The following is a 25,982-nucleotide window of genomic DNA, read 5'->3' as shown; positions in this document are numbered from 1 at the left end:
AGCTGGTTTCCGTCCAGCTGATCAAGGAAAACTCGAACCTGCGCTGACCAAAGTATTGAGAAATAGTTGGTCTCTAAAGAACAGGCCAAAAGGAATTACGTGAGCCGGAGGGAACCCGGCTCGCTGCAGAAGCAGGAAGAATCCAACAGTGGTATAGCCTCTGCACGGTGGAACGTGTGGTCCATAAAATACGTGGAGACTGCCGCAGCAACATCTCCGCAGAGCCACAAAGACCAGAGAGGAGGAAAGCAGGAAGATGCACTGAGCATGTGCAGAACCAATAGCGACCTGAGACCCTGGGAAGAACCGGTAGCACACCCCAGTGAAGATACACGTAACTGAAGTTGCAGGAAAGCTGGGTGGGGTCCAGGGAGCCCAAAGAGTCAAGTATTCCTCAGAAGTGATCTCCCTCAACACAGTAGTGATAACAAGAGAACAAAGTCAAGTAGTCCTTGGGAGTGAACTCCCGCATCACAGTGGCGATGCGAGAAACCATAAATCTCAAGAGTGCCTCTGGAGTGAAATACCTCATCACAGTGGGAAACCCAACATATGTGAAAGATACCAAAAGGACTAAGAACTGTCAGGGAGTAATCTCTCCAATAGTCCAGATAGAAGAAAAAGCATCAGCAATAGTAAGAAGAGTGGATACAGCCCTAACACCAATGTTCACAAATCCTTAGGAGGAAGTAAAGAGACTTGTGCAAAAGTCTATCGAGGGACAGTCTCCAAAACACTTTCAGATAGATCAGGGGAAAAGAGTAATTATCCTGGTCTAAGCATATTTGGTAAACAATGCTGATAAAGTGCCAGCAATAAGAATAATTGATAAAGCCTTAACTGTGTTTTGCAAATCTGTGGGAGGAAGTGAAGAGACTTGTACAAAGAACTATCTCCAAAGCTCTTCCAGGAAGACCAGGAGAAGGGAGTCATTCTCCTGGTCTCAGTATGTTTGGTAAATCAGACCCTATTGTGAGAGACTGCTGTTAAGTCAGCTTAAGACTGGACTGATCCACCGGGAGAAAGGAGACATTCTCCTGGTAGCTTGAATAAGAGTCAATGAACCTGTTGTTTCTTAATTTATTATATTGAATTAGTAGAGGACAACCTTCTCTATGTTCCTACACATCTCCTATGATCACGATAGGGCACTCAGAGACCTTTCCCAGGTCTCAATTATAAACCATAACTCACAGTGATTAGGTTTACTACAGTGATCTGTGTGCAAGCTTTGGTCCACGGTAAAAATTCCTGAAGGCCCTGCTCAGTCTCCTATTTTTTGCTTTGACTAAAATGAGAACCATTGAGTTGTGTAACAGTAATAACTGATTTTGTGCAAAGCAAGTACTATTTATAACACACAACTAGGTATGATCAATTCCTATGACGATGGTAGAGAAGGGGCTTTTGTTTATCCGTTGAAACAAGCAGTAGCAACAAAGCCAGGTTAAGAGGAATAAGGAGTCCTTATGGACTGTTTCTTTTACCTTGCCAGAAGCTGGGTTTTCTTTAAATCTGACAAAGAATTGTATTTCTTCTTTGATATTTATAAGTTGTGGCAAAGCATCTTGACCTGGAACATCATTGATGCTATTTGATGAAGTGAAAATCATTGTTCAAAGAAGAAGAAATCTTTCTGTTGGTTGAACATTGTTTAACGGAACTTCCTTTTGACAAAGTGAAGGGGTCCAAAATTGAATTGGAACTTTGTTGCAAACCCGGATTTCCTTGTTTCTTTGTGTTGAACGTTGGAACTGATCCTAACTTGAAAACTGGGGAAGGGGAGCTCGCTCGCCCAGGTTATAAAGATAGACTGTGAATATATGAGAAACACAATTGTTGATGTTTGTTGTGAATTGACATATATATATATATGATACATTACTCACCGTAATCGTATTTCTGATGCTTGTATCTGCTTAGATTCACATGCTGTGCATAGGCCGACATCTAGTGGAAGCTGCAGAGTATTACAGTTTGTTTTTCGAAACTCGAAAATGGGCGTCGACACAGGGCGTGCCAGTAATACTATTCCTAGTGTGACGTCCACTGCAACCAAGATCCCTCACGCGTCTAGGATCCTCAGATTGTATTTTTTATGATATGAGGTAGCTTGAGGAGTAGCGAGAGTACAGATAATCCAAGCAGATAGACAGAAAGGTAAGACTACAAGCAATCATGCGCCTTCTCTCAGAGGGGAAGAAGGGTGGGTCGCATGTGAATCTAAGCAGATACAAGCATCAGAAATATGATTACGGTGAGTAATGTATCCCTTCTGAGGCTTGTGGAATCTGCTTAGATCACATGCTGTGCATAGATTAGCGAGCAGTACCTGAAGAAGGAGGTGGGATGTGAGAAGGGTCATGAGCAAATAAGTGTCTTAGAACCGGTTGTCCCACTTGTGTATCTGCCTTGGAATGGGTGTCAATGCAGTAATGCTGAGTAAAAGTGTGAATAGAGCTCCAAGTAGCTGCTTTGCAAATGGTGTCAAGGGGTACATTTGCAATGAAAGCCAGAGTGGCCCCAATGCCTCTAGTAGAGTGGGCTCTTGGCGTGAAAGGCAGAGTTCTTTCAGAGAGTGAGTAACACAGCTGGATACAGTTAATAATACACTTCGAGATGGCACCTTTAGAGACGCGATCCCCCTCTCTGCCTGTAGCTACGGAGACAAACAGTTGATCTGTTTTTCTTAGCGGTCTGGTTTTATTTACATAGTAGAGGACCGCCCTACGCACACCTAGGGTGTGTAGTTTCACCTCAGCCGAGCTTTGCGGGTTCTGGAAGAAAGCCGGAAACTCGATGGACTGGTTTACATGGAATTTTGATATAAATTTAGGGAGAACCTAGGGTGTGTGCGTAAAACCAGTTTGTCTTTATGGACAGTAAAGAAGGGATCCTGCACTGACAGAGCCTGAATTTCACTGACCCTTCTTATAGAAGTAATAGCTACTAAGAAGGCCGTTTTATAAGTCAGGTGTTTGAGACTGCTTTTATGCATGGGTTCGAAAGGGGGGCCCATGAGCTTGGCTAGCACCACATTAAGGTCCCACCCTGGTGGTGGGTTTGAAATAGGAGGGTGAAGTCTCTTTACTCCTTCCATGAAGGCTTTAACTACTGGTACTTTCCACAAGAAACCTTCCTATGGGAAGTGGTGTAAGCCGACAGGGCTGACAGGTGTACTTTCAGTGAGTTAAAAACCAATCCTGCATCTAGCAGGTGGAGCATGTATGTAACAATAGTGGAAGGAGTGCAATCAACAGGGTTGATTTGTCTACTCTGGCACCAGATAACGAACCTCTTCCACTTGTCAAAGTAACAGTGCCTTGTGTTTGGTTTCCTAGATTCCTTTAGGATGTCCATACACCTCTGTGGCAAATTGAGATGTCCAAACTCTATGACCTCAGGAGCCATGCTGCCAGGTTCATTGAGTTGGGTTGCTGGTGCACTGTTTGACCTTGGTGCTGGGACAGTAGGTTGTACCAGGTTGGAAGTTTGATGGGCTCGCACACCGCCATCCTGCGTAGGTGTGGGAACCACGGTTGTCTTGCCCACATGGGAGCAACTAGGACGAGCGTCATCGACTCTCTGTTCATCTTGTTCACCACTTTCCTGGAGAGGAGTTGGTGGAAAAGCGTACGCAAACATCCCTGACCAGTTCATCCACAGGGCGTTCCCCTGGGAGACTGGTTGGGGGAACCTGGATGCAAATCCTGGGCATTGTCCGTTTTCGCTTGTGGCGAATAAGTCTATAGTGGGGAAACCCCACTGAGAGAAGATATCTTCTACGACCTCTCTGTGTAGAACCCATTCGTGTTCCTCTGGGAGGGAGTCTCTGCTCAGAGCATCCGCTAGGGAATTGAGCTCCCCTGGAACATGTTGTGATGACAGGAAGATGTTCCGTCTGAGTGCCCATATCCAGATTTTCTGGGCAAGCTTGGACAGATTTGGCGAGCGAGTCCCTCCTTGCTTGTTCAGGTAGAACATGGCTGTCGTGCTGTCCGTCCGGATTTGCACTGACAGGTTTAGTAGGTGGGGCTCGAACACCTGAAGCGCTCTGAATACTGCCAGAAGCTCTAGCAGGTTGATGTGGTTCTTGGCCACTGAGTGAGACCAGAGACCCTTTGCTGTGTGGTGGAGATGGTGAGCTCCCCACCCCGTCAGGCATGCATCTGTAGTGACTATTGCCTGTACTTAGGGATCGTAAAAGGGTTTCCCCTGTGCGAGATTCTCTCTTGTCCACCAGTGAAGGCTTTGTACCAGTGTTGGCGAAACGACCACTAGATCGTCGCACTGACCACTTGCCTGAGACCACTGTTTCGCCAACCATTCCTGCAGGGGACGCATGCGCAGGCACGCGTGGGGGACCAGGTAAATACATGACGCCATCATGCCCAGTAAACGCATTGCTTTGCGTACCGTTATTTGTTGACCGGATTGATAATGCGGAATTTGCAGTAGTATATTCCGAATTCTTTCCTCTGAAGGAAAGGTCAACCCCTCTTGAGTATCTAGGATTGCTCCTAGGAATTGTTTGGAGGTGCTTGGCACCAGGCTTGACTTCTTCTCGTTGATTGAGAAGCCTAACTCATGGAGGAGGTTGATCGTCCTTTGAATGTTTGTCCTGCAAATTCCTGGGGTTTCCCCCGTTATGAGCCAGTCGTCCAGATAAGGGTACACTGGGATTGCCTCCCTGCGTAGGTGTGCAGCCGCCACCGCCAGTACCTTGGTGAATACCCTTGGTGCTGAAGCTATCTCGAAGGGCAGTACCTTGAATTGGTAGTGTCGACTGTCCACCTTGAACCGCAAATACTTTCTGTGCGCTGAGAACATGGAAATATGAAAATAAGCATCCTTCATATCCAAGGTTGCCATGTATTCCCCCTTTTTTAGGAGGGGGATTACCTCTTGTAGCGTGGTCATAACAAAATTTTTGGGGCTTGACATACTTGTTGACAGGCCGTAAATCCAATACTGGGCGCATTGTCAAATCTTTCTTTGGCACAAGGAAGTAAGTTGAATAAATACCCTTGTTTACCTGGTGTCCCGGGACGAGTTCTATCGCGTCCTTTTCTAGCAGAATGGCGATCTCCTCGAGGAGAATCTTCTGATGTTCTAAAGAGTGTACTCTTTGTCGTGGAGGATGGATCCGGGGACGCTGCAGTAGTTCTATACAATATCCTGTGGATACTGTTGACAGACCCATCTGTCTGATGTGATCCCTTCCCAAGCCTGGGTGAAGTTGGAAATGCGTCCCCCTACTGGGGTTGCGTGAGAAGGGACCCTGAACTGAACGTCACTGCTTTGGTGGAGGCGTGCCGCCTCCCTTGTTGGGGCTGCCTCTGCCTCTACCGCGACCTCTCCTATTACCCCTGCCGTAACCCTGGGTAGACTGTTGGTTGTTGTTCCACTGTGTACCCTGCCCTTGGGAATAGGTAGATCCTCTCTGGGAATTTTGGCCGCGTGGGCGACGAAAATTACTATTCCCTCTCTGGTTAGGGGGTTTATTGGTTAACTGGCCAAGGGACTTGAGTGTTTCGTATTCGTCCTTGGCATTCTTCAGTGCGTCTTCGAGCGCCTTACCAAACAGATCGGTTTCCACCGGTTTGTCCAACAATGATGCCTGGGTTTCTGCCTTAAAACCAGACTGCTGTAACCACGCATGTCTCTTGATAATAGTGCCTTCTGCTATCAATCTGCCTGCGTTGTCCGTGGTGCTTTCAAAATGCAACCAGACACAGCTCTACCTTCTGCGGAATATTGAGCTAACTGGCCCTTTAAAGGTTCAGGAGCAGAGGCTATGAGTGCCGCGACTTCTTCCCACTGATGGCAGTTGTAGCTGGCCAACAGGGTGGTGGAGTTTGCAATCCTTGCTTGATAGGCAGACGTTGAGGCTACTTTCCTGCCGAAACCGTATAGTTTTTTGCTCTCCTTGTCAGGAGGAGCTTCGGACGATGACAAGGGTGTTCCAGCCCTCTTACGAGTGTTGGTGACAACTAGGGAGTCTGGCTTCAGCTGTCCTCTTATATAGAGAGGGTCAGACTGGGCCGCCCTGAAAAGTTTTTCAACCCTGGGATTGACTGCTCTGGTGAGGTTCGGGTTCACCAGGGACGGGTCTATTCTCCGCTGAATGGACTTAAGAATAGGGATGGTCTGGGCAACAGGCCTCCTTTCTCCCACTAACTCTTCTGCGAAGTCCCTTTCCTCCTGGACACCGTGGGTGTCAATGTGGAAATGTTCTGCTGCGCATGCGAGAACCTCGTTTAGGAGGGGTTGGTTATCGACCGGGGAGTCGGTAACCGGGGCTTCATTCTCTACCGGGGAATCTACTCTGTATGTTTCCGGGTCCTCCTCTTCCTCTTCCTGGTCCTCATCATCCCCATAGTAGCCCGTCCCGGTTTGCTCTTCTATCATACCAAATTCTTGGTCCTCACAAAAGAAAGCCTCTCCTTGATACAGTGATTATGGTCTTGCGTATGGTTGTACCTCGAAGGGTTCTGACCTCATCGGAGTTTCAAACCGGGGCTTTTTACTCGGGATGATAGGATCAGTAGAGCCTGAGGGTGTCGCCCCCTGTGGATCATACGAGAGGAAATGTTCTGGATTTTTATCATAAAAATCTGCCAAAGAAGACATTCTTGACATGACCCTATCTATGTCTTCACTGGACCATTTTTTGGAACTGGGGATGACTCTCTCAGCAAGTCTATGGGATTTATCTTGAGTAGCCTTGCTGGTTTTAGCCATATCAGCAGACCTGGTTTTGTCTGTCTGTTTAGGGGGAGTGGTGTGTTTCACAGGTGTGGAAGAGTGCAAAGGTTGTTTCTTCTGCTGTTTTCCCCCCTCCCCGTGAGTGGAAAAATGTTTTCCCTGTCCTTTAGTGGCTCCGGAGGTTTTCGACGCCTGGTGTCGAGGATCGGGGATGGTGTCCCTGTCCTTCGAGCGTGGGGCCTCACTGGTTTTAGCTGCGGGCTCCGACTCCTGGAGCGCGGCCTGGGGGCGGAAGTCGTCTTCGTCTTCCGACGATCGAACTTCTGTTAGCCTAAGGAGTGAGGCACTCTTGGCAAGTGTGGATGATTGCCTGGAGTCATGCGGCGATCTTGATCGAGAGCGCCCAGAGGACACCGAATCGGACCCTTCTGTTTGTGCCTCTTTCCGAGAACTCGACGTTGTCGAGTCTCGGTTGGACTTAGTGTGTTTAGTGTGTGTAGTATGTGAAGCGCTTGTGTCGCCGGGGGTCTTCCCCATAGCCGCCCTGCGTCGCTGCCGTCGCTGAAGGCGCCCTCCGCTGCCATGGCCGCCTGCCTGGCGTGGTGGCCCAACGCTTCGAACGGTCCGTAAGTGTCTTAGGTTTAAACCTACTACACGCTCTGCAGTTCGCTTCGGGGTGGTCCCTCGGCAAGCAGAGATTGCACGTGGCGTGCCTGTCGACCCAAGGGTATTTGCAATTGCACTTGGGGCAGAATTGAAAAGGGGTACCCTCCATACGCACCTTGAGGCAGCGGGCTGTTAAGTGTAGGAAATGTATAAGGTGTACCTATATACCAAGAGTGTAGAGCATGTACCACCCCCCACTCTCCCTACTTGCAGGACCGAGGCCAGAGGCCTTCCGAGGCCCGGGCCGAGGCCAGCGGCCTTCCGAGGCCCAAATCCGTCGTGCAGCAGCCGACGGTCGATTTCTTCTCCAGCCGGCGTCGAGTGTCGAAGTTCGACATTGGGGTGGGGAAGGATGTCAATAGATTATTATCTTAAATTTTTTAGCAAAAGTATGGCTAAGGCCAGGGGACTCCGCAAAATGCTTCCGACCAGTATGGCGGAAAAAACCAATCTGAGGATCCTAGACGCGTGAGGGATCTTGGGTACAGTGGACGTCACACTAGGGATAGTATTACTGGCACGCCCTGTGTCGACGCCCATTTTCGAGTTTCGAAAAACAAACTGTAATACTCCGCAGCTCCCACTAGATGTCGGCCTATGCACAGCATGTGATCTAAGCAGATTCCACAAGCCTCAGAAATATATATATTTTCTTGTGTATTTTATGCTCAAGTCTGGAGGCCAGATATCTTTTGGTAGTGTTTCTCCTTTAGTTTTGGTAGGCATGGAAATCCTCATAGTGTGGCATTTGATGAAATACAAAATTTAATATAAATGGCATATTTTGAAAAATCATCCAAAAGTTGTCCGCCTCACATTTCTGAACCCTCACAGTGGATGCAATTCCTTTGTGTGAGAGACATTTCAAGAATGCATGGGTGTGCATGCAGGGGGTCCCAGGCAAGTGTCCTGGTTTTATCTCCCCTTACCAGACAAGCTCCAGAAGAAGCTGGGCGTCCTCCAAACCTGCAAACGCACAGCAAAACTCACCTTCCCGGTTCATCACCCATGGACGGCCCCCTCTGCTGTGCAATTTCTTAAACTTTTCTGCAATATCCACTCTACCGTTAGGGTTTTGTCAAGCAGACTGCCTCCTCAGAGGCCAGATCCTGGATCAGAGGACAATCCAACAAACTATAATCACCAGCAACCACTGACAAAATGAGACATGCCTTTATACTCCTTTGGCTCCAATCCCTACATTTGGAATTTCCAAATTGAGAATAACCATTCTTCTCAAGAGTCTGGGGTTCCCTCTTGGCACCCCCTGCACTTGGGGTCTGTATCTGTAACCCTACAGTCCCCTCTCCTGCACTTAATAGACACTTGTTGTCTGCACTTCTAACACTCGCACTTGCCACCCGTTGGCTGCACTACGTGTTTCCTGCTTCCGTGTCCTGCACTTGTCCATCGTCCCCTCCACCCCCCTACCCCCCGGCACTTCTTCCCTCTCCGCTCCCCTGCACTTGCGTGATCTGAACATCACTAGGTACAGTTAGATCGTTTTTTGTCCTCCCTCCATTTCCCTTCCCTTGTCGTGCCTTGAAACACTTGTGTATAGGTGCATTATAAATGCCATATTAGATCATTTGCATTGATGTGCATACGCTATGGTGGTCACTTAACCTGTGAAACTACTGCCTCTGGAAACTGCCAACTGCATCCTGTAGAACCGGTTACCTAGTCTCAGGATAATGCTCTTCTGAACCTCAGGAACAGCTGAGGGGCATTTTCTTTGTCATTTGCTTCATCCCTGGGCTGCCTCTTCATCATCCCACAAATGTATAGGGTCTCCTTCCAACGGAACTCTTGGAACTGCTCCTTGGGGTCACTTACACACTGAGGTATTCTCTCTCCCCATCAAAGACTACCCCCATTAGTAATACGAGTCACTCTTAGTCCCTTGTGAATTTGTGTACCTGAACCAAAAAGTGATTACATGCCTGTTACTGCTGTTTGTTTTTCAGGAAAGACTAACTGTAAAAGAACTCCAAAATTGATATACTTGCTATTTTGGGACCTCTATTTTCCAAAGCTTTACTGATCTTTTTAGTGTATTATTTTTCACTTTGCCATTTCCTAAATTACATGTTTATACAAACAGTGTGTGGAACCTCTCTTATTTGGTTTCTAATGAAAAGTGAATACGGCACCTGTAAATTAAGCCACTCAACCACTCTGTCCTGACTATCACTACATGGTCTGGTGAGCTTGAAGGAATCACTAGTAGTACCCGAGTAAGGAAGATCTACCCGAGAATTCTGATCACAAGGCCTAAGGAACATCTATCCAGTACTGCCCTTTTACATGGATTTAGGGTACATGGGTTAGCAAGTCCTGCAGTCTTTTGTATTGCGATCCTAACCTAAATTCAGTACAGGTTCAAGGAGATAGGGACATTTGTTGTCCACTTTCCCTACAGGAGGAGGAGACATAATGCAGAAGAAGCACTAGAAAAGTTATCTGTGGTTCTGTGCTGTTGATTTAGATCATATGGATTTTTTTCAAATGTATACCGCAACAAAAAAAAGAAAAGAAAAATAATGACACACTTGTGCCACAAAGTCCTGAGAAATCAGAAATGCCTTAATGCTCAATGTAGGCATGGCATAAATCAAATTATATTTATGAACATTCACTAGCCTGACAGAGCCCCAAAACAGAGGCTAAACAATGTTTCTAATATAACAAAACAATCAAATACCGAAATAAAGTATTCTGGCAATCTAGATCTTGAAACCCAAAGAAAAATCTGTCAGAGAAAAAAAAAGAGATTTACTGGAGCAATCTACCACATAAGCTTTGGTACAATTTAACCAAGAGGGTTTAGAAGACTGAGTGTGTGTAGAATGTAAGTAACAGGGATAGCAGCAGATTCTAAAACAGCAAAGGAGATCCTTGTTAGGAATGGCTCAGTCTATTTTATGGTATTAATGGTCACTGGGTGAAAAACACATGAGAAAATAGTTACGGACAAGATGTTAAATGTTAAATTGAGAAAAGAACATCAGAAAATGTGCTAATTAGGTGGCGATGAAGAAAATGCAAACTAATATACTATTAAGTTTGACAGTTTGAGAGTGACAGATTTGTACAAAACAGTGTAAACTTACTGGTAAAATAATACTATCTAGTCAGCATTATCCTTCACAAATCATATGAGATGACAAAGATAAAAAGCCAATTGAAATGAAACTCATCTTTTTAACATGGTTCACCACAATAACAACTTGATCAAATCTATTTCAACACTTACATCTATACACTCTCGGAGGTCTCTTACATAGGCTTTCTCAGTCTGAATCAATTCAGCCATAATGAACCTAGTTTAAAAAAAACAAAGCAACAAAGCAATTGTACAATCATTTTATTTAAACAGAATTCGTAGGTCTCCTTTACTTACAGAAGTCATTTACTGTTTTGTAGAAATAGTTATTTCAAGTTTTTAATTTCTTACAATATAATAAACAATAATAATATATTTTTTTTAAAAGAACCAAGCAGCATGCACCAATCCCAACGCTAATTTTACGTAAATGGAGAAATAAGTGTCGGAAAAGTTTTGTTAAATTGTTGAAGGATAAAGTAAATAAAAGGATCCTATGCAGTCATTAATTAAGTAATAATCTAACTATGTAATGCCCCCCCAAGTGAAGGGATTATTGTTATCAGTACCCCAGCCTGTTGAACCGGGGTACTAAAAGCTTATTTTCTACCTTTCCAAAACGCTCTGGCATTACGGAAAGGAAGGGAAGAAAAAAAAAAGAACAAAAATGGCCGCCGGGGAAGGGAAAACAGTCTGTTTTCCCTTTCCATGGCGGTCATTGGAAAAAATGTAAAAAAAGTAAACAAACAAAATGGCCACCATGTAATGGGAGAAGGGACTACATGTAGTCCCTTCTCCCTTTCCATGGTGGCCATTTAAAAAAATAGGAAAAAAGTAAACAAAAAAAATGCCCATCATGGATTCCTTTCCATGACAGCCTGTCGCAGATGTGGAGTGGGTACGCTGGAAACAGAAGTGTTTCCAGCGCGTCCGCTCCCGATGAGCAAAAAAGCAGGTAAGTAGGGAAAGGAAACTTTGGAGTGGGAGGAGAACACTTATCTGAAGCCGCAGTGGGGGAAGATGGCGGCCTCCGCCGGGAGGAGGCCCAGAGCGGGAGATTACCATTCTGGAGTATTGAACGACCTAAACAAGCATCCTGGTCGGAATCCAGGATATAGTGCTGTGCAAACATATGCAGAAAAGCCCACAGAGCAGGAGAGAAATGCCCAAAGCAGGGACACCCTTCTGCAGGGCCCAGGCCTCTGGTACAATTAGCGCTGCCACCTTCAGCACTTCCTTCTTGGTTCGATGTAGGAGAATCCACCAGGACAGTTTGTGTTTGGTTGCAGTCCTGCCAGAATGAGCTCCTGATAACAAACAACAAAATGGTCTCATCTGAGAGACGTACTAGTTGGCAGCCCTTAGGGATCAGAGGGTGAATCTTCTCATCCACTTTAGATGGATGAGGTAGATGGTAGAAACAGGGAGTGGGTCAGTCTCACCCTCTTAGTCACTTCCACCTCAGAGAAGACAAGGTGAGGAGGTTTTATGAAGAGAGCCTGGAGCTCACTCACACTCCTAGTGAAAGCGATTGTGAGCTGGAAAATCATCTGAAGGGTGAGCAACCTCAAAAAAACAAGCATGCAATAGCTCAAATAGAGCCACCATGAGAAACTTTAAAATAAGATTCAAATCTCATGCAGAAAGAAACTGGTGTGTTGGAAACTGTTGCGATAATCCTTGCAAAGACTGCACAACTGTGTGGATGGAAAAAGACAAGCTCTGCTCAGTTCAGAGCGCCAGTCTCTCTTTTGACAAGATGTTTTTATTCATTTAACGTGCAATACAACCTAAGCATACAACAATTACAGCAAAGTTACAAAAATACAAATATTCAAATTACCTCAATACAAGAAGATAAAAGAAGAAGGTACAACTTATGTCCATATAGCATATAGAGAAAGGGAAACAAGAAAGGATAATCCTCCAAACTCCCTTCCCCCCTCACAGGTCTAATCCATTCCCCTAACTAGTGCTTCACATAAAGTGAAGCACCATCAGCCAGAACTGAATTATCTTAAAGCAAGGCCGTAGTACAGCAAGCTAATGGTCCTCACCTCCTTGGACAAGTATATTTGTTTATTTATTGTATTTATTGTTTGCTTATTAGGCGCTTATACAATAAGAATATACTGTGTTAAAGCGCCCACAGGGCACGGAGGGAGGGTGTGAAGTACATTACAACATTACAATACAACATTTAAGAGCAGAGGGGGAAGAGGGAGGCGGACGAACCTACTATGCCTTGATGGGTATTCAGAATGTGCAAGTACATAAAGGAAGAAGGAGGAAGAGGGGATAAGTGTTGTGGAGTCCGAAAACGTGGGTGAGCCATGGACGAAGTGCTAGAATGTTGAGTGCTACACGGCCTGGGCCGCGAGAGGTGTAAGAGTGCGAGTCTCCAGAGCAGAGGGTATGCAGATACAAGTGCTGTGGAAAGACAGGAGCTGGGACGAAATGGTGTGGGAGGTCAAGGCCCCAAAGATGCTTAAGGGCCAAGTACACCAATTCAGCAACTGAGATTAACAAAGGAGAGAAGGAGGCAAGGAGGAGGAAAAGAGGAATGTCTTAAGGAGCTTCTGGAATTTGATAAGATCCTGCTCAAGGCGAAGGGGGACGGGGAGGCTTTTCCAAAGGAGAGAGCCCGCAGAGGAAAGTGAGCTGCCTTCTGCTTAGCAAAACGCTTTACACACAAGGAGTGGTGCCAGAGGAGCGAAGTGGTCTAGGGAGAGAGTATTTTAAGAGATAAAGTTGAAGATAGTGTGGTGCCCGGGCCAAGACAGCCTTGTGGATGATGCAGAGGGATTTGAATTTAATCCGTGCAGCAACCGGGAGCCAGTGAAGACTTTTTAGAGCAGGAGAGATGCAGTCCCTGGGCTTAAGGCCAAGGACAAGTCTTGCTGCCCTATTCTGTATAAGCTGGAGGGGCCACAAAGGGGAAAGAAGGAAGGAAAGAGAGGAGTTGAAGATGACTCCAAAGTTTCTGGCTTCAGTTGAAGGCGCAGGGGGAGAGCCCAAGGAGGAAGGCCAGAGTGAAGGGGAGAAGTAGGGAGCAGGGGTCCCAATGGGAAGGATGTTTTGTTTAATTTCTTAACATATTCCAGAAATTAGTTTTAGCCCCTAAAGATGCAACAAAATTCCCCACAGAGAGAGAATGTCAACTTCTCACATATCATCATAGACCAATCTCTAGTATGCCATTCATGGACATTCAGACTATGTGTCATTTTCAAGCAGGAGGATATATCTAGCTATACTCAACAGTTTGCCCATCATCTGTTTTCCAGACAGATGGATGCAAATAAAATCCCAGGCAACACCAGTAAGGTTAAGTTCCCAATAATCCCAATCTCCGGATAGATGCCAATCCTGTACTGTATAGCTTGGGGCAGGACCACCAGATGTGCAGAAATGAGCCCAAACCCCAGAAACACTGCCAGCATAAGTCAGAATTCCCAGCAAGCTAGTGTTGCATACAATACCGGTGCCAGATACAATTGTTTGAGCATCTTATCCAAATGTTTTATGTGCTGCATGCGAATGGACGATCTTTGACTTTTCCTCTAAAACATTGCCTATGTTTTCTCATCCCATTGTTTCCTTAAAGCCCAGTTCCACTTGTCCGTGAAGAGACGCTCATAGAACTGAGCCATTAGGATCCAAAGGTTGGGGAAATTTCCATTTAGCAAATCTTACTCTTTCTGCCGTGAGCATCCCAGCACTACTGCTGGACTCAATGGGATTTTTTTCATGGACTATGAAAGGGCGTGAGACTTTTATATTTAATCCTCAAATCCTGCATTCACTTTGTTTTGTGGACAATGGCCAACTTTTTAAGATCCCAGTGTGAAGAGCTTGAACCACTTGGTTTGGCATTCATGTTCAACTATGGCAGCACCCTATGTTTTGTGCTACCTGATGCACATAGGGCTTTTCTTGCAATGTTATTTTGAATGCACTGGGTAGCCCATGTGTTTGCCAGTGCCAGAGTAGTGTTTTTCCCTTTGCAGCAAAAGCCATCTTACAAAGAATACTGTGGGGAAATTGTGTCCCATTTTTCTTTCTCCCAAGTAACCTATTTGTTACTAGCTGGAGATTCTTTGAACAAGGTGGTGGGAGTCTCTACATTTTCAACATATTTGCAGGTGCACTATCACACGCTGCCATTTTAGCTGCGAAAATGCACTTATGAGGGTGGCACAAATCGAGGGAGTTCATGCCTTCACCCCAAGCAGGATAAGGACCGCCCCCTTTGGGACTAGAGAGGTGAGACCGCCAGGGCAAGGGCAATCCTACAGGGGGTGACCCACCATTTAGGGAATAAGGGAATCCCCAAGCAGGATTTTGACTCCTCCTCGTTCCAGTACAGAACCCCATGTGTTTGTTGGTTATTTGGGAATTGAGTGGGTCAATGATATACAGGGCACTTTAAAACTAGTGGGTGTGGTTTCTGACCCTTCATTATTGTCATCCTTCGATGAAGTGCGGGACCACTGGGGTGTCCCATCTCGTTTCTGGAAACAACTAAGATCCTGTGAGACCACACAACTTTAAAGCAGATGAAGCAGAATCCAAAGTGAGAGAGAAGCATATCTGCAGAGAAACGTGGAGGAGGGATTGTCCCCTTTTGAGGTGGAGCCAGTGAGCAATCCTACGCATGGAGAGCGAAGGAGCAAAAGCCTGTGGAATGCTGCTGGCTTACCCAAGGCCGTGAGCCAGAGGAGGTTGAGCCCGTTAAACCAAAAAGAGATGCAATGGCCCAAGAAGTCAACGACCGGCGTCAGCGATCTCTGGCGCCAAAGTCCCAGCGTCTATCGTTGGGAGGAACTGATGAAAGCAAACCGATGAAGAGTAGCAAAGCGAAGTCAGAGTCGCAGCTCAGCGCTGGACAAAGATACTGCCTCCTATGACAAGCACCGCGGCGGGAGCAGGCAATTAGCCGCAAACCTGCAAGGGCCTGGCGATAACCCAAGAGGGGGCAGGACTCAATAGAGCTCGAGAAGGGATGACAAACCAAATAACCCAGTAAGGCGAGAGATGCAAGATACTCCAAGGTGGAGGGAAAGGCAAAACACCCCAAGGCAGGGTGAGAGAGAGGAAACCCTAAGGTGGGCTAAGAGACAGTAGATCCCAAATTGGGGTGTGAGAAATCGTACACTGAGGTTGTGCAAAAGGGAGCAAGACCCCAAGGCAAGGTGTAAATAAAAATCCCCCCGAACAGTGAGAAGACACAGATACACCAAGCAAGGGTGGAAACCGAGAGAACCCAAGAAGGTGAGAGAAACAATTACAGGCTGACCCGAAGGAATAGATATTATTACTACTAGTGGAGACAAAGAATAAAGAGGCATTGGGAAAAGCTGAAGTATGAACCTGGTAGACGAATTTGGAGAAGACATAAAAACATTTGGGTGGGGTCCAGCAAGAGATAACGGCCATCCAATTCCGAATGCTTTTAGCGGGATTTCAAAATGCTTTCCATATTCATCTCTCATAGTGGGAATGAAAGCTCGGCTGGGATAATCAGGAGGCATAGGGTAGGGCGCCGGGTCTACTATTAGTATGCTACGAGATGGTATTTATAAGGCACCCATACACAAGTGTTCACAGGATAATGTATGCACATTATGGTCATTTATAACACGCCAATGCACATGTGTTCACAGGATAATGTATGCACATTATGGTATTTATAACGCACCCATGCACAAGTGTTCACAGTATAATGTAGGCACATTATGGTCTGAACACAGCGGGTGCCATCCCGCGGTTTTAGCAATGCTAACTGGGCACGGAAGGGATGGGAGCTGCATGGAATACACCACACGAGACAGGTACTAGTTTGTTTATTAGGTTATTGGATAGTTGGGGGTGCAAGCCCTGTCGGCACGAGGTATGGCGTCAAAGGGACAGGTTACGAGGTGGGGGTAAGCATTCAGAGGCTAGGTGGCCTGCATGGCTTGGTCACAGGGAACAAAATGTGTGGCGCCCCCCGCACCGCATGTTTGGAAATCACCCTAGAAGAAAGCTATTTTTTCGAACGGCATCCGAACACGGACGGTTGCAAGGGACAGCAGTCTCTCGTGGGCAGCCGCGCATGTGGAAAGGGGCCCTGTGTGTAACAAGAGTTTCTCCTTTCTTTGGTTGGGGCTGTGCACCTTTGACTGTTTGCAAGTTAGAACAGGTAGGTTACAGGATGGCATTTTGTTTTATTACTGTCAATTTTCGTGTGCAGCACAGAGATATCAGAATTGCGTGGATAGAGGTCCCATTGTCTGAAGTGTTCCCACTGTCTAATGTGTTCCTTAAAATGATGGAAGCACAATGTGTTCATGACGTGGCCCTGGTTATAATGTTGAACGCAGAGGTGGCTCCGCGTTAGGGACTTCTTGTGGGTTTCAGGGTTGCTATATTAATTCGTTTACGGTGGCATTTCGTATTTGAGATGATGGAGGGTTACGGGGGGAGGAGCACGCCAAGTTGAGGTTGGCGAAAAGATTACAGTAGGAGAAGTGTGGCGGGTAGCATAACCATACTTCATTGCAGCCTGCGATTCATGGTTCGGAAGGCATCCCTCTAGTGGTTTACTAATCGCAATGGAAAATGTGTTCGGGTGGTCAATTGGCAACTGTTATTCTAACAAGTATGGCCTATAGGCAACTAAATTTAATTTTGTGGAGAGTACTAGTAGATTAGATCTTTTGATCATAAACATCTACTGGAACCTGGCTGAAGGTAAAATTCACCTCTTTTCGAAAAAGCTAAGCACTATCCTAGAGCACTGGATGGTGGAATTTGAGTGGGGTTTGGTGCTTTGTGCTGGGGATCTGAATTCCAGGTGGTGTAAATATGATGGCAGCAATGTTGAGAATGCATTCAGTATGCCTCAGCTGGAATGGCTATATTTGGTCTGCATTCTGTAGAAATTGGCAGCTGCTCAGAAATGGAAATGTACAGGGTGATTTGCAATGCAGGGACAAGTGAATGAAGGGGCTCTTTCTCAACTTGTATTGATTACATGTTTGCTGACGCTAGGCTATTATACAAATGCAACAGCTTTATTATTGTAGCTTTGACTCATAGTGAACATAGCATGTTGTCTGCTGAGTTTTTCCTTTTCCTGAAAATGCCTTATCTAGGTGGTGTGACAGATTTAACAGTTAATGCGTTAGGTAACCACATCACTTGGAATCATAGGTTTATAGCATTATTCAAAAGATTGGTCTACAACATGCTGCATAATCTCGAGGTCTGAGAACGTAACTGGATATTGTATCCCTCAAATATGAATTCCTTTCTAAGCGAGAAACATGATAAAGTATAGAATAATCATGTCTCTAGAAGATAAATCCATACTCACGTGCTTGATGCTATAGTACAACAGAGGAAAAGAGATGTGGAGAGATATCCGACATATACATCTGGGCCAAGAATCCCCAGTAATAAAAGCTAAACTAATTAGGAGGGCCCACCAAAGATATAACAACTGGATAAAACAGTATAGATATCACATTATGCAGTGTGTTGCAGAAGTGATTCTAAAGACCCTAGTTACCAAACCAGATGGGAACTTATGGTTGTTAATAATTTGGAGTGCCCGCAAGTGGCAGCACAAATTAATCCCGTCTTGGAATCCTTTTTGGTTCATCACTTCCATGCGCTATGCAAAAGGGGATTCGCCCCACAGACAGGATTGTAGCAATATACAGGAACAGGTCCTGCATTTCAATTACAAAGATGGAACAAGTTACTTACCTGTAACTGTTGTTCTCCAGCATGGGTCTGGCATGGATTCACATGCTCATGAATATTCCCCGTCGTCAGGGTGGGAATCCTCGGTAAAGGAAAAATCAGTTTCAGTTTCGTTTCTGAACTGTCTTTCTTAGTAGTAACCAATCACTGGTCTCTGGGTCATACTGCCCCCAGCCAATGACTACCCTCTCCCTAAGCCCCTCCCCTGGCAGCCATCCTCAGATTTGGTAGCACGTAAAGTGGCAGTAGGACTAAGTGAAGAGCCGCAAAGGGGTAGGAGGGAGGGTTCGCATGTGAATCCATGCTGGAGAACAACAGTTACAGGTAAGTAACTTGTTCCTTCTCCAGCATGGGGTCTGGCATGGATTCACATGCTCATGAATACATAGCAGTACACACATGCACAACCACGGGAGGTGGCAAGGCTCAACATTAAGCATTTCATCAACTCAACATTAAGCAACTCTTACCTCCTCACCAGGCCCACCTTCAGGCGAACAGGTTGCGCAGCACTGCTTGGCCTCTGGACTCCTCCCTGGAATCCCGGTTGACGCAGTAGAATCTCGTGAAGGTGTGCGTCGACCTCCACGTAGCAGCCCTGCAGATGTCCAGCAGGGGCACACCAGATAGGAACGCTGTGGTAGCACCGTTCGCTCTGGTCAAATGGGCTCTCTGACGGTTTGCCAACCGGTGACTGCATGATGCAGCCGGAGAGCCATCTGGAAATGGAAGCCTTCGAGAGGGCCTTCTCTTGGTTCACAGGTCCAAAGTTCACAAACAGTTGTGATGTCTTCTTTAAACTCTTTGTGCGGTCCACGTAGAACTTCAGCGCTCTAGCTACATCCAGCGAGTGCAAAGTCCTCTCGTCTGGCGACAAAGGCGACGGGAAGAAAACAGGTAACACCAGGGGCTCGTTGAGATGGAAGTCCGACAGCACCTTGGGCATGAAGGAGGGGTGCGTCCTCAGCACCACCCTCGTCTCGTGGAAAGTCAGGTATGGAGCTTTACAGGAGAGGGCCTGGATCTCTCCCACTCGTTGTGCGGAGGTGATGGCCACAAGAAATGCTGTTTTCCACGACAGGAACTTCAACGGTATGGAATGCAGAGGGTCGAATGGCGGCCCCATGAGCCTGGACAGCACCACGTTGAGCTCCCACACCGGGGCCGGAGCCTTCACCATGCGGGAACGATCGGAACAGTCCCTTCATGAACTCCTTCACCAGGCAATGGGACCACAGGGATGAGCACCCCAGAGTTCTGGTGTAGCAGGAGATAGCCGCCAGATGGATTTTGATGGAGGCATGGGCCAGCCCTGCCTTGGCCAACAACAATAAATACGGCAGCACTTGAGGGGCCGTAATCCGCAGAGGGTTAATCTTCTGTGCACGGCACCAGACAGAGAATCTCTTTTCTTCCATTTGTATCCATAACACTTGAGAGTTGATGACGCCCTGGCCTTTGCAAGCACCTCCTTGCAGTCCGCCGGGATATTGTACCCTCCAAACTCTAGTGCTGCAGGAGCCAGGCCTGCAAGTTCAGCGACCGTGGGTCATGGAGGATGGCGCCTCCTTCTCTGGCGAGGAGATCCACAGCTTGACTGGGGGGGGGGTGCTGACAAGTCCAGAAGGTCCAGAAACCAGATCTGTCTCGGCCACGCCGGTGCGACGAGGATCACCCTGCACTGGGACCTCTTGAGTTGGTTGATGAGTCGCAGCGGCAACGGCGGGAACGCGTACAGGAACAGGCCGTCCCAGGGGAATGAGAAGGCATCGCCCATGCTCCCCAGCTGGGGAAATCTGCTGGCAAACCTCTGGCACTTGGTGTTTGCCGCCGTCGTGAATAGGTTGATCTGGGGACTGCCCCATCATTGGAATAGCCGATCCACTTGATCCTGCCACAGCTCCCACTCGTGGCACGAGCGCAGCTCCCTGCTGAGCGAGTCTGCAATGGTGTTCTTTATTCCTGCCGGGTGGAAGGGCACCAGAAACATCCCCTGGGCGACGGCCACAGATCCTGGGCCTCCTTGGATAGGGCTGGGGATCTGGTGCCTCCTTTCTTCCGGATGTAGAACATCGTGGTGGTGTTGTCGGTGAAGATCCTCACCACCTTGCCCTTCAGGGACGGGAGGAACGACCTGAGAGCCCAGAACACGGCTCCGAGCTTCAGGATGTTAATATGTAGTGACCTCTCCTCCGGGAGCCAAAGGCCTCTTACGTGGAGATCTCCGGTCTGTGCTCCCCACCCCTCCAGGGAGGCATCGGTCGTCACCGCCGCCAGATGCGCGCGGGCGCCCCACCACCAGATTGCTTGGCGGAAGGTCTCGTCGAGCGGGATCCTGTCTTCTAAGCTGCCCGCCGCTTGCATCCACCGGGCGTCAAGGAACTCTTGCAGTGGCCGCATCCGCAGTCTGCACAGGCACACCAGGTAGATGCACGAGGACATCATGCCGAGAAGGGACTTGATAGACCTCACCCTGGCCACATCCATGGCCAACAGCTGCTGCACCTTGCCCATGATGACCTTCGTCCTTTCCTCCGACGGGGAGGCCAGTCGCGCTATTGTGTCGAGCTTGGCTCCCAGAAACAGTGCGACCTGTAACGGAACCAGGTGGGATTTGGTGAAGTTGATGGAGAAACCCAGATCCGTGAGCAGTTGGACGGTCTTCGCTGTGTGCCCGATGGCGAGTTCTCTGGTCTTTGCTCGGATGAGCCAATCATCCAGGTAGGGGTAGACGTGGATCCCCTGCAGGCGCAGCCGCGCCGCCACTGGTGTTAGGCACTTGGTGAACACCCTGGGCGCCGACTTCAATCTGAAAGGGAAGGGCCTTGAATTGGTAGTGCCGTCCTTGGACTACGAATCTGAGAAACTTTCGATGTCCTTTTAGAATGGGGGTGTGAAAGTAGGCATCCTCAAGTCCAGCGACGATAGGAAGTCGCCCTCCCCCAGCTGTCCTAGCACGTGCTGGAAGGTGACCATCCGGAACTTCTGGGCCTTGATGTACTTGTTTAAGCAACGAAGGTCCAGGATCGGTCACCAACCGCCGGTCTTCTTTCTTATGAGGAAGTACCGCGAGTACACTCCGGAGCTTCTTTGGGACGAGCTCGATGGCTCCTTTCTTCAGCATCGCCCTTGCTTCCAGCAGCAGTTGAGGGACGTGGTTTTCCTTCCTGGCCACGGGTGGAATGCAGGGACACTTGTTTAAAAACTCGAGAGTGTGCCCGCGGGCCAGGGCATCCACACCCATCGGTCGGTGGAGATGGGACTCCCACACGCTGACGAACTTCGCCAGCCGGCCTCGCACCGGTGTGCTCAGGTGGGGGCCCAATGCTACGGACGGTTCAGTCCTGCTTGGAAGCGGCCTTGCCACCTACACCTCTTTGGCGACGACGCGATCCTCCTGACTTGCCGCGTCCTCTGTAGGCCTCCTGCGATGAGGAGCGGGATGCCTGGCTGTACGTCGAGGTGCCGCCGCCGAATCCTTTGGAGGCACCTTGCTTGCCTCCAGAGTTCCGAAAGGGCAGCCGTCGTTGCTGCAAAACCCCCAAGGCCCGGGCCGTCTTCGTGTCGGCCTTGATGGCCTGCAGTGACTCGTCCACTGTCTTGCCAAATAGGTTGTTCCCGTCAAAGGGCATGTCCAAAACTCTGGTTTGCACATCCTGGCGGAAATCGGTCGCCTTGAGCCAACCACGCCGTCGAAGACAAACACTGTTGCCAAACTGGCAGAAACCGGTGTTGACAATGTCCGTGGCCACCATTATGGCGTGGTACGATGCCACCTCGCCTTCCTGCAGGATCTCCAAGTCCTCTGCCCTCTTGTCGTCCGGGAGGAAGTCCAGCATAGGAGCTATCTTATACCAAAGCTCCCTGTCGTAGCGGGCCACAATCGCTAGGGCGTTAGCCGCCTTAATTGTCATTGCCACCGACGAGATGACCCATCGACCCATGGCGTCCAGTTTCTTCCCCTCGCCGTCCGCGGGGGAGGTTGAAGTCGAAGCCGTAGCCCCTGCCGCCTTCTTCTTGGCCGCCGCGAGACGACCGAATCCGGGCTCGGCTGCGCCCTAAGGCACAGAGGGGCGGATTCCGGAACCTGGTACTTCTCGTACCAGTGTCTCTTGGCAGGGGTCGTGGACGGGTTCTTCAGGAGCAACAGCCCCTTGTCCCAGATGTCCTCAAGTAACGGGACTGAGAGGACCGTCTTCCTTTTGGCCTCACGCAGTTCATAGAGGAAACCTTCCTTCTTTTCTTCGGGGCAGAGCTCGAAGAGCTCGGATGCCCTGGCAATCATGGCGTGAAGGAGCCAATTTCGTCGGGCAGGGAGGCCTGAAGAGGTGGTGATGGAAGGCCCATCCCGTCGTCACCACCGCCATCTGTCCTCGTCGTGGCCATCTCTATTCCCGTGTCATCCCTAGGATCAGGGGAAGGAGAAGAAGGCTGCGAGGGCCGCGAAGGCTGGAAGGGCGGGGGTGGATGAACTCTCCTCTGCTTGCTTGGAGGGCTCCCCGAGGGGCCAGGTTCCGCTGGATCATCCGTTGGGGGTAAGGGCAACCTCGTCCTCATGTCCGTACATAAGGCCTGGATCGCCATCAAGATGGCCCCCGAGTTGTCCTGAGGCTCTGGTACCGGTTGCAACGGCCGCGACTGTTGGGGAGAGGAATCCTCTGCCTCCACAGGAACCTCGTCGGCACCACCGTCGCTCTCTTCGTCTGCCTCGTCGGGATCCCTCCCGTAGGACCGGACCTCTTCGAACTTCTTGTTGAGGATCTTCATGACTCCAGCCAGCTCCTCCTCAGAGGCTGAATCCGTGTCCGTGATGGCCAGCGCCCCCCCCCTCCATTTCCACCGGGGCTCTCACGGGGGTCTCATCGACGGGCTGAAAAGAGGATTCCCTCCGCGGAGGCAGGGAAACTCTGGGCCCCGAGGTCGCCTCCACTGTGGTAGCCTCCACAGGCTTCGCCAGGGCCGCCACGACTCCCTCGATAGAGTCCTTAGCCGGGTGAATCAAGGCCTTCACGACTTTGGGGGCGCTTGAGGCCTTCACCTTGGGGGGAGGGTCACCGCCTTGCTCCTCCTCGGCTGTTTCGACCGGGGCTTCTCCAGAAGCTTACCCGGGTTCTCCGATTTCCTGTTCCCCGAGCCAGAAGGTTGGCTCGTGGTTGATGGCGTCGGTGAAAGCGCGCCCTGCCTGGCAGCCGAGGAGCACGACGGTTCGGCACTCCCGGTGCCCTCGGACTCACGGTGCTTAGCCTTTTATTGGGCCCCCGTCGCCGGAGCGCCCTCAAAGGACTTACAAGACCGCTCAGACCTCTTCTTCTAACCTACTGCTGGGCTCTTCCCCTCCAGCCAGTTGGTGAGGCGGATACGCCGATCCTTCATGGTCCGTTCCGACATGTTCTTGCAAAACGCACAGTACTTCTCCACATGCGTTTTGTCTTCGTGAAGGCAGTAGAGGCATCTAGAATGCTCGTCCTCCTTGAAGACATTCTGCAATCTGCATCCAGGGCAGTTCCTGAACAGCTGTAACGCTCACCTGATTCCCACGGAGGCGCGGGTCTTGGCAGGAAGCTTTCTGTGACTCGAAAAGTGATGTGCAGGACTCGATTGGCTTCTGGGGTCGAACCTCTCCGCACTGTGTGTCGGACTCGAAGAGTGAGGTTTCTGCAGGTGAAAGAATATGGGGGTTAATGGTCTGGGTTGTTGAATGTCCCTCTCTCTCTCTCTCTTCCCAGCTTTTTCGTAGAGCCCCCAGGTCAACGTGCTCACCTTATATAGGTGAATGCTGGGCTCTCCATCTGCGTCTGGTGCAGGGTGCCGTTGCCAGTTCCTTCACTGGTGAAACACAGGCCTCTTGAATTCAGAGGATGGTTACCATCGTTATCTGCACGAGCGGTGAGTTTCTGGACACCTTTTGTCTTTATAGTCTTTACATGCGTGGCACGTTTATATGCAGACTCTGTATAATGCTTTTCCCTTATGTATTGCAGGGCTCTTGAGATGAAAGATGAAGTGAAGCGCCTGGAAGTTCGTAAGTATGGCAAGCGCTCTAACTGTCTCTTTCCTTGCAGCTTAGTTCGTGTTAAAGAGACGCCGGAGTATTCGCAGGAGTTTTATTGCGACGAGCGTGATGGACGTAAGTAAATACCTGCTTAATGTCTTTTCTTTTGCCTTTCAGATGTTGGGTGGCAGGGCCGGAGTCCGCGGAATGCCAGTAAGTTGTTAACGATACTTTGTCTTCACAGGCGGCGATGCAGAACGAAGCAATCCGGAATTCACAGCGTGCCGGTAAGGAACAAGTTACTTACCTGTAACTGTTGTTCTCCAGCATGGGTCTGGCATGGATTCACATGCTCATGAATATTCCCCGTCGTCAGGCTGGGAATCCTCGGTAAAGAAAAAACCAGTATCAGTTTCGTTTCTGATCTGTCTTTCGTAGTAATAACCAATCACTGGTCTCTGCGTCATACTGACCACAGCCAATGACTGCCCTCTACCTAAGCACCGCCTCTGGCAGCCATCTTCAGATTTGGAAGCACGTGAAGTGGCAGTATGACCAAGTGAAGAGCCGCAGAGGGGTAGGCGGGAGGGTTCGCATGTGAATCCATGCCAGACCCATGCTGGAGAACAACAGTTACAGGTAAGTAACTTGTTCCTTCTCCAGCATGGGGTCTGGCATGGATTCACATGCTCATGAATAAAGAATACATAGCAGTACACACATGCACAACCACGGGAGGTGGCAAAGGCTCAACATTAAGCATCACATCAACTCAACATTAAGCATCTTACCTCCTCACCAGGCTCACCTCAGGCGAACAGGTTGCGCAGCACTGCTTGGCCGACCCTGGACTCCTCCCTGGAATCCCGGTCGACGCAGTAGAATTTCGTGAAGGTGTGCGTCGACCTCCACGTAGCAGCCCTGCATATGTCCAGCAGGGGCACACCAGATAGGAACGCCGTGGTAGCTGCGATCGCTCTGGTGGAATGGGCTCTCGGACGGCCAGGCAGCGGTCGGTTTGCCAACCGGTGACAGTACATGATACAGCCGGAGAGCCATCTGGAGATGGAAGCCTTCGAGAGAGCCTTCCCCTGATTGACAGGTCCAAAGTTCACAAAGAGTTGCGACGTCTTCCGAAAACCCTTCGTGCGGTCCACGTAGAACTTCAGCGCTCTAGCTACATCCAGCGAGTGCAAAGTCCTCTCAGCCGGCGACGAAGGCGACGGGAAGAACACAGGTAACACCAAGGGTTCGTTGAGATGGAAGTCCGACGGTACCTTGGGCATGAAGGAGGGGTGCGTCCTGAGCACTACCCTCGTGTCGTGGAAAGTCAAGTACGGGGCCTTGCAGGAAAGGGCCTGGATCTCTCCCACTCGTCGTGCGGAGGTGATGGCCACAAGAAAAGCTGTTTTCCACGATAGAAACTTCAACGGGGCCGAGTGCAGAGGCTCGAACGGAGGTCCCATGAGCTTGGTCAGCACCACGTTGAGCTCCCACGCCGGGGCCGGAGCCTTCACCGGCGGGAACGATCTGAACAGTCCCTTCATGAACTCTTTCACCAGACGATGAGACCACAAGGACGTCCGCCCCGTGGTTCTGGTGTATCGGGAGATCGCAGCAAGATGAATCTTGATGGACGCGTGTGCCAAACCAGCTTTGGCCAGCGTCAGCAGGTACGGCAGTACTTGGGGAGCCGTAATCCGTAGAGGGTTAATCTTCTGTGCGTGGCACCAGACAGAGAACCTCTTCCATTTGTGT

General features: G+C 49.1%; 1 protein-coding gene across 1 annotated transcript in view; it reads right to left on the bottom strand.

The window, feature by feature from the left end:
* The window catches only part of TRIO (trio Rho guanine nucleotide exchange factor), a 3,834,156-nt gene that overhangs the window by 974,767 nt on the left and 2,833,407 nt on the right, over nucleotides 1-25,982 (bottom strand). Inside the window, exon 24 of the mRNA XM_069613780.1 lies at nucleotides 10,631-10,697. Within this exon, the coding sequence (XP_069469881.1) occupies nucleotides 10,631-10,697 (67 nt within the window). The remainder of the gene's footprint in view (nucleotides 1-10,630; nucleotides 10,698-25,982) is intronic.

The sequence above is a fragment of the Ambystoma mexicanum genome, chromosome 5p (genome assembly GCF_040938575.1).
Source record: "Ambystoma mexicanum isolate Mex_15411 chromosome 5p, UKY_AmexF1_1, whole genome shotgun sequence".
In the NCBI taxonomy this organism is placed as follows: Eukaryota; Metazoa; Chordata; class Amphibia; order Caudata; family Ambystomatidae; genus Ambystoma; species Ambystoma mexicanum.
This window is presented reverse-complemented; position numbering and strand designations above follow the sequence as displayed.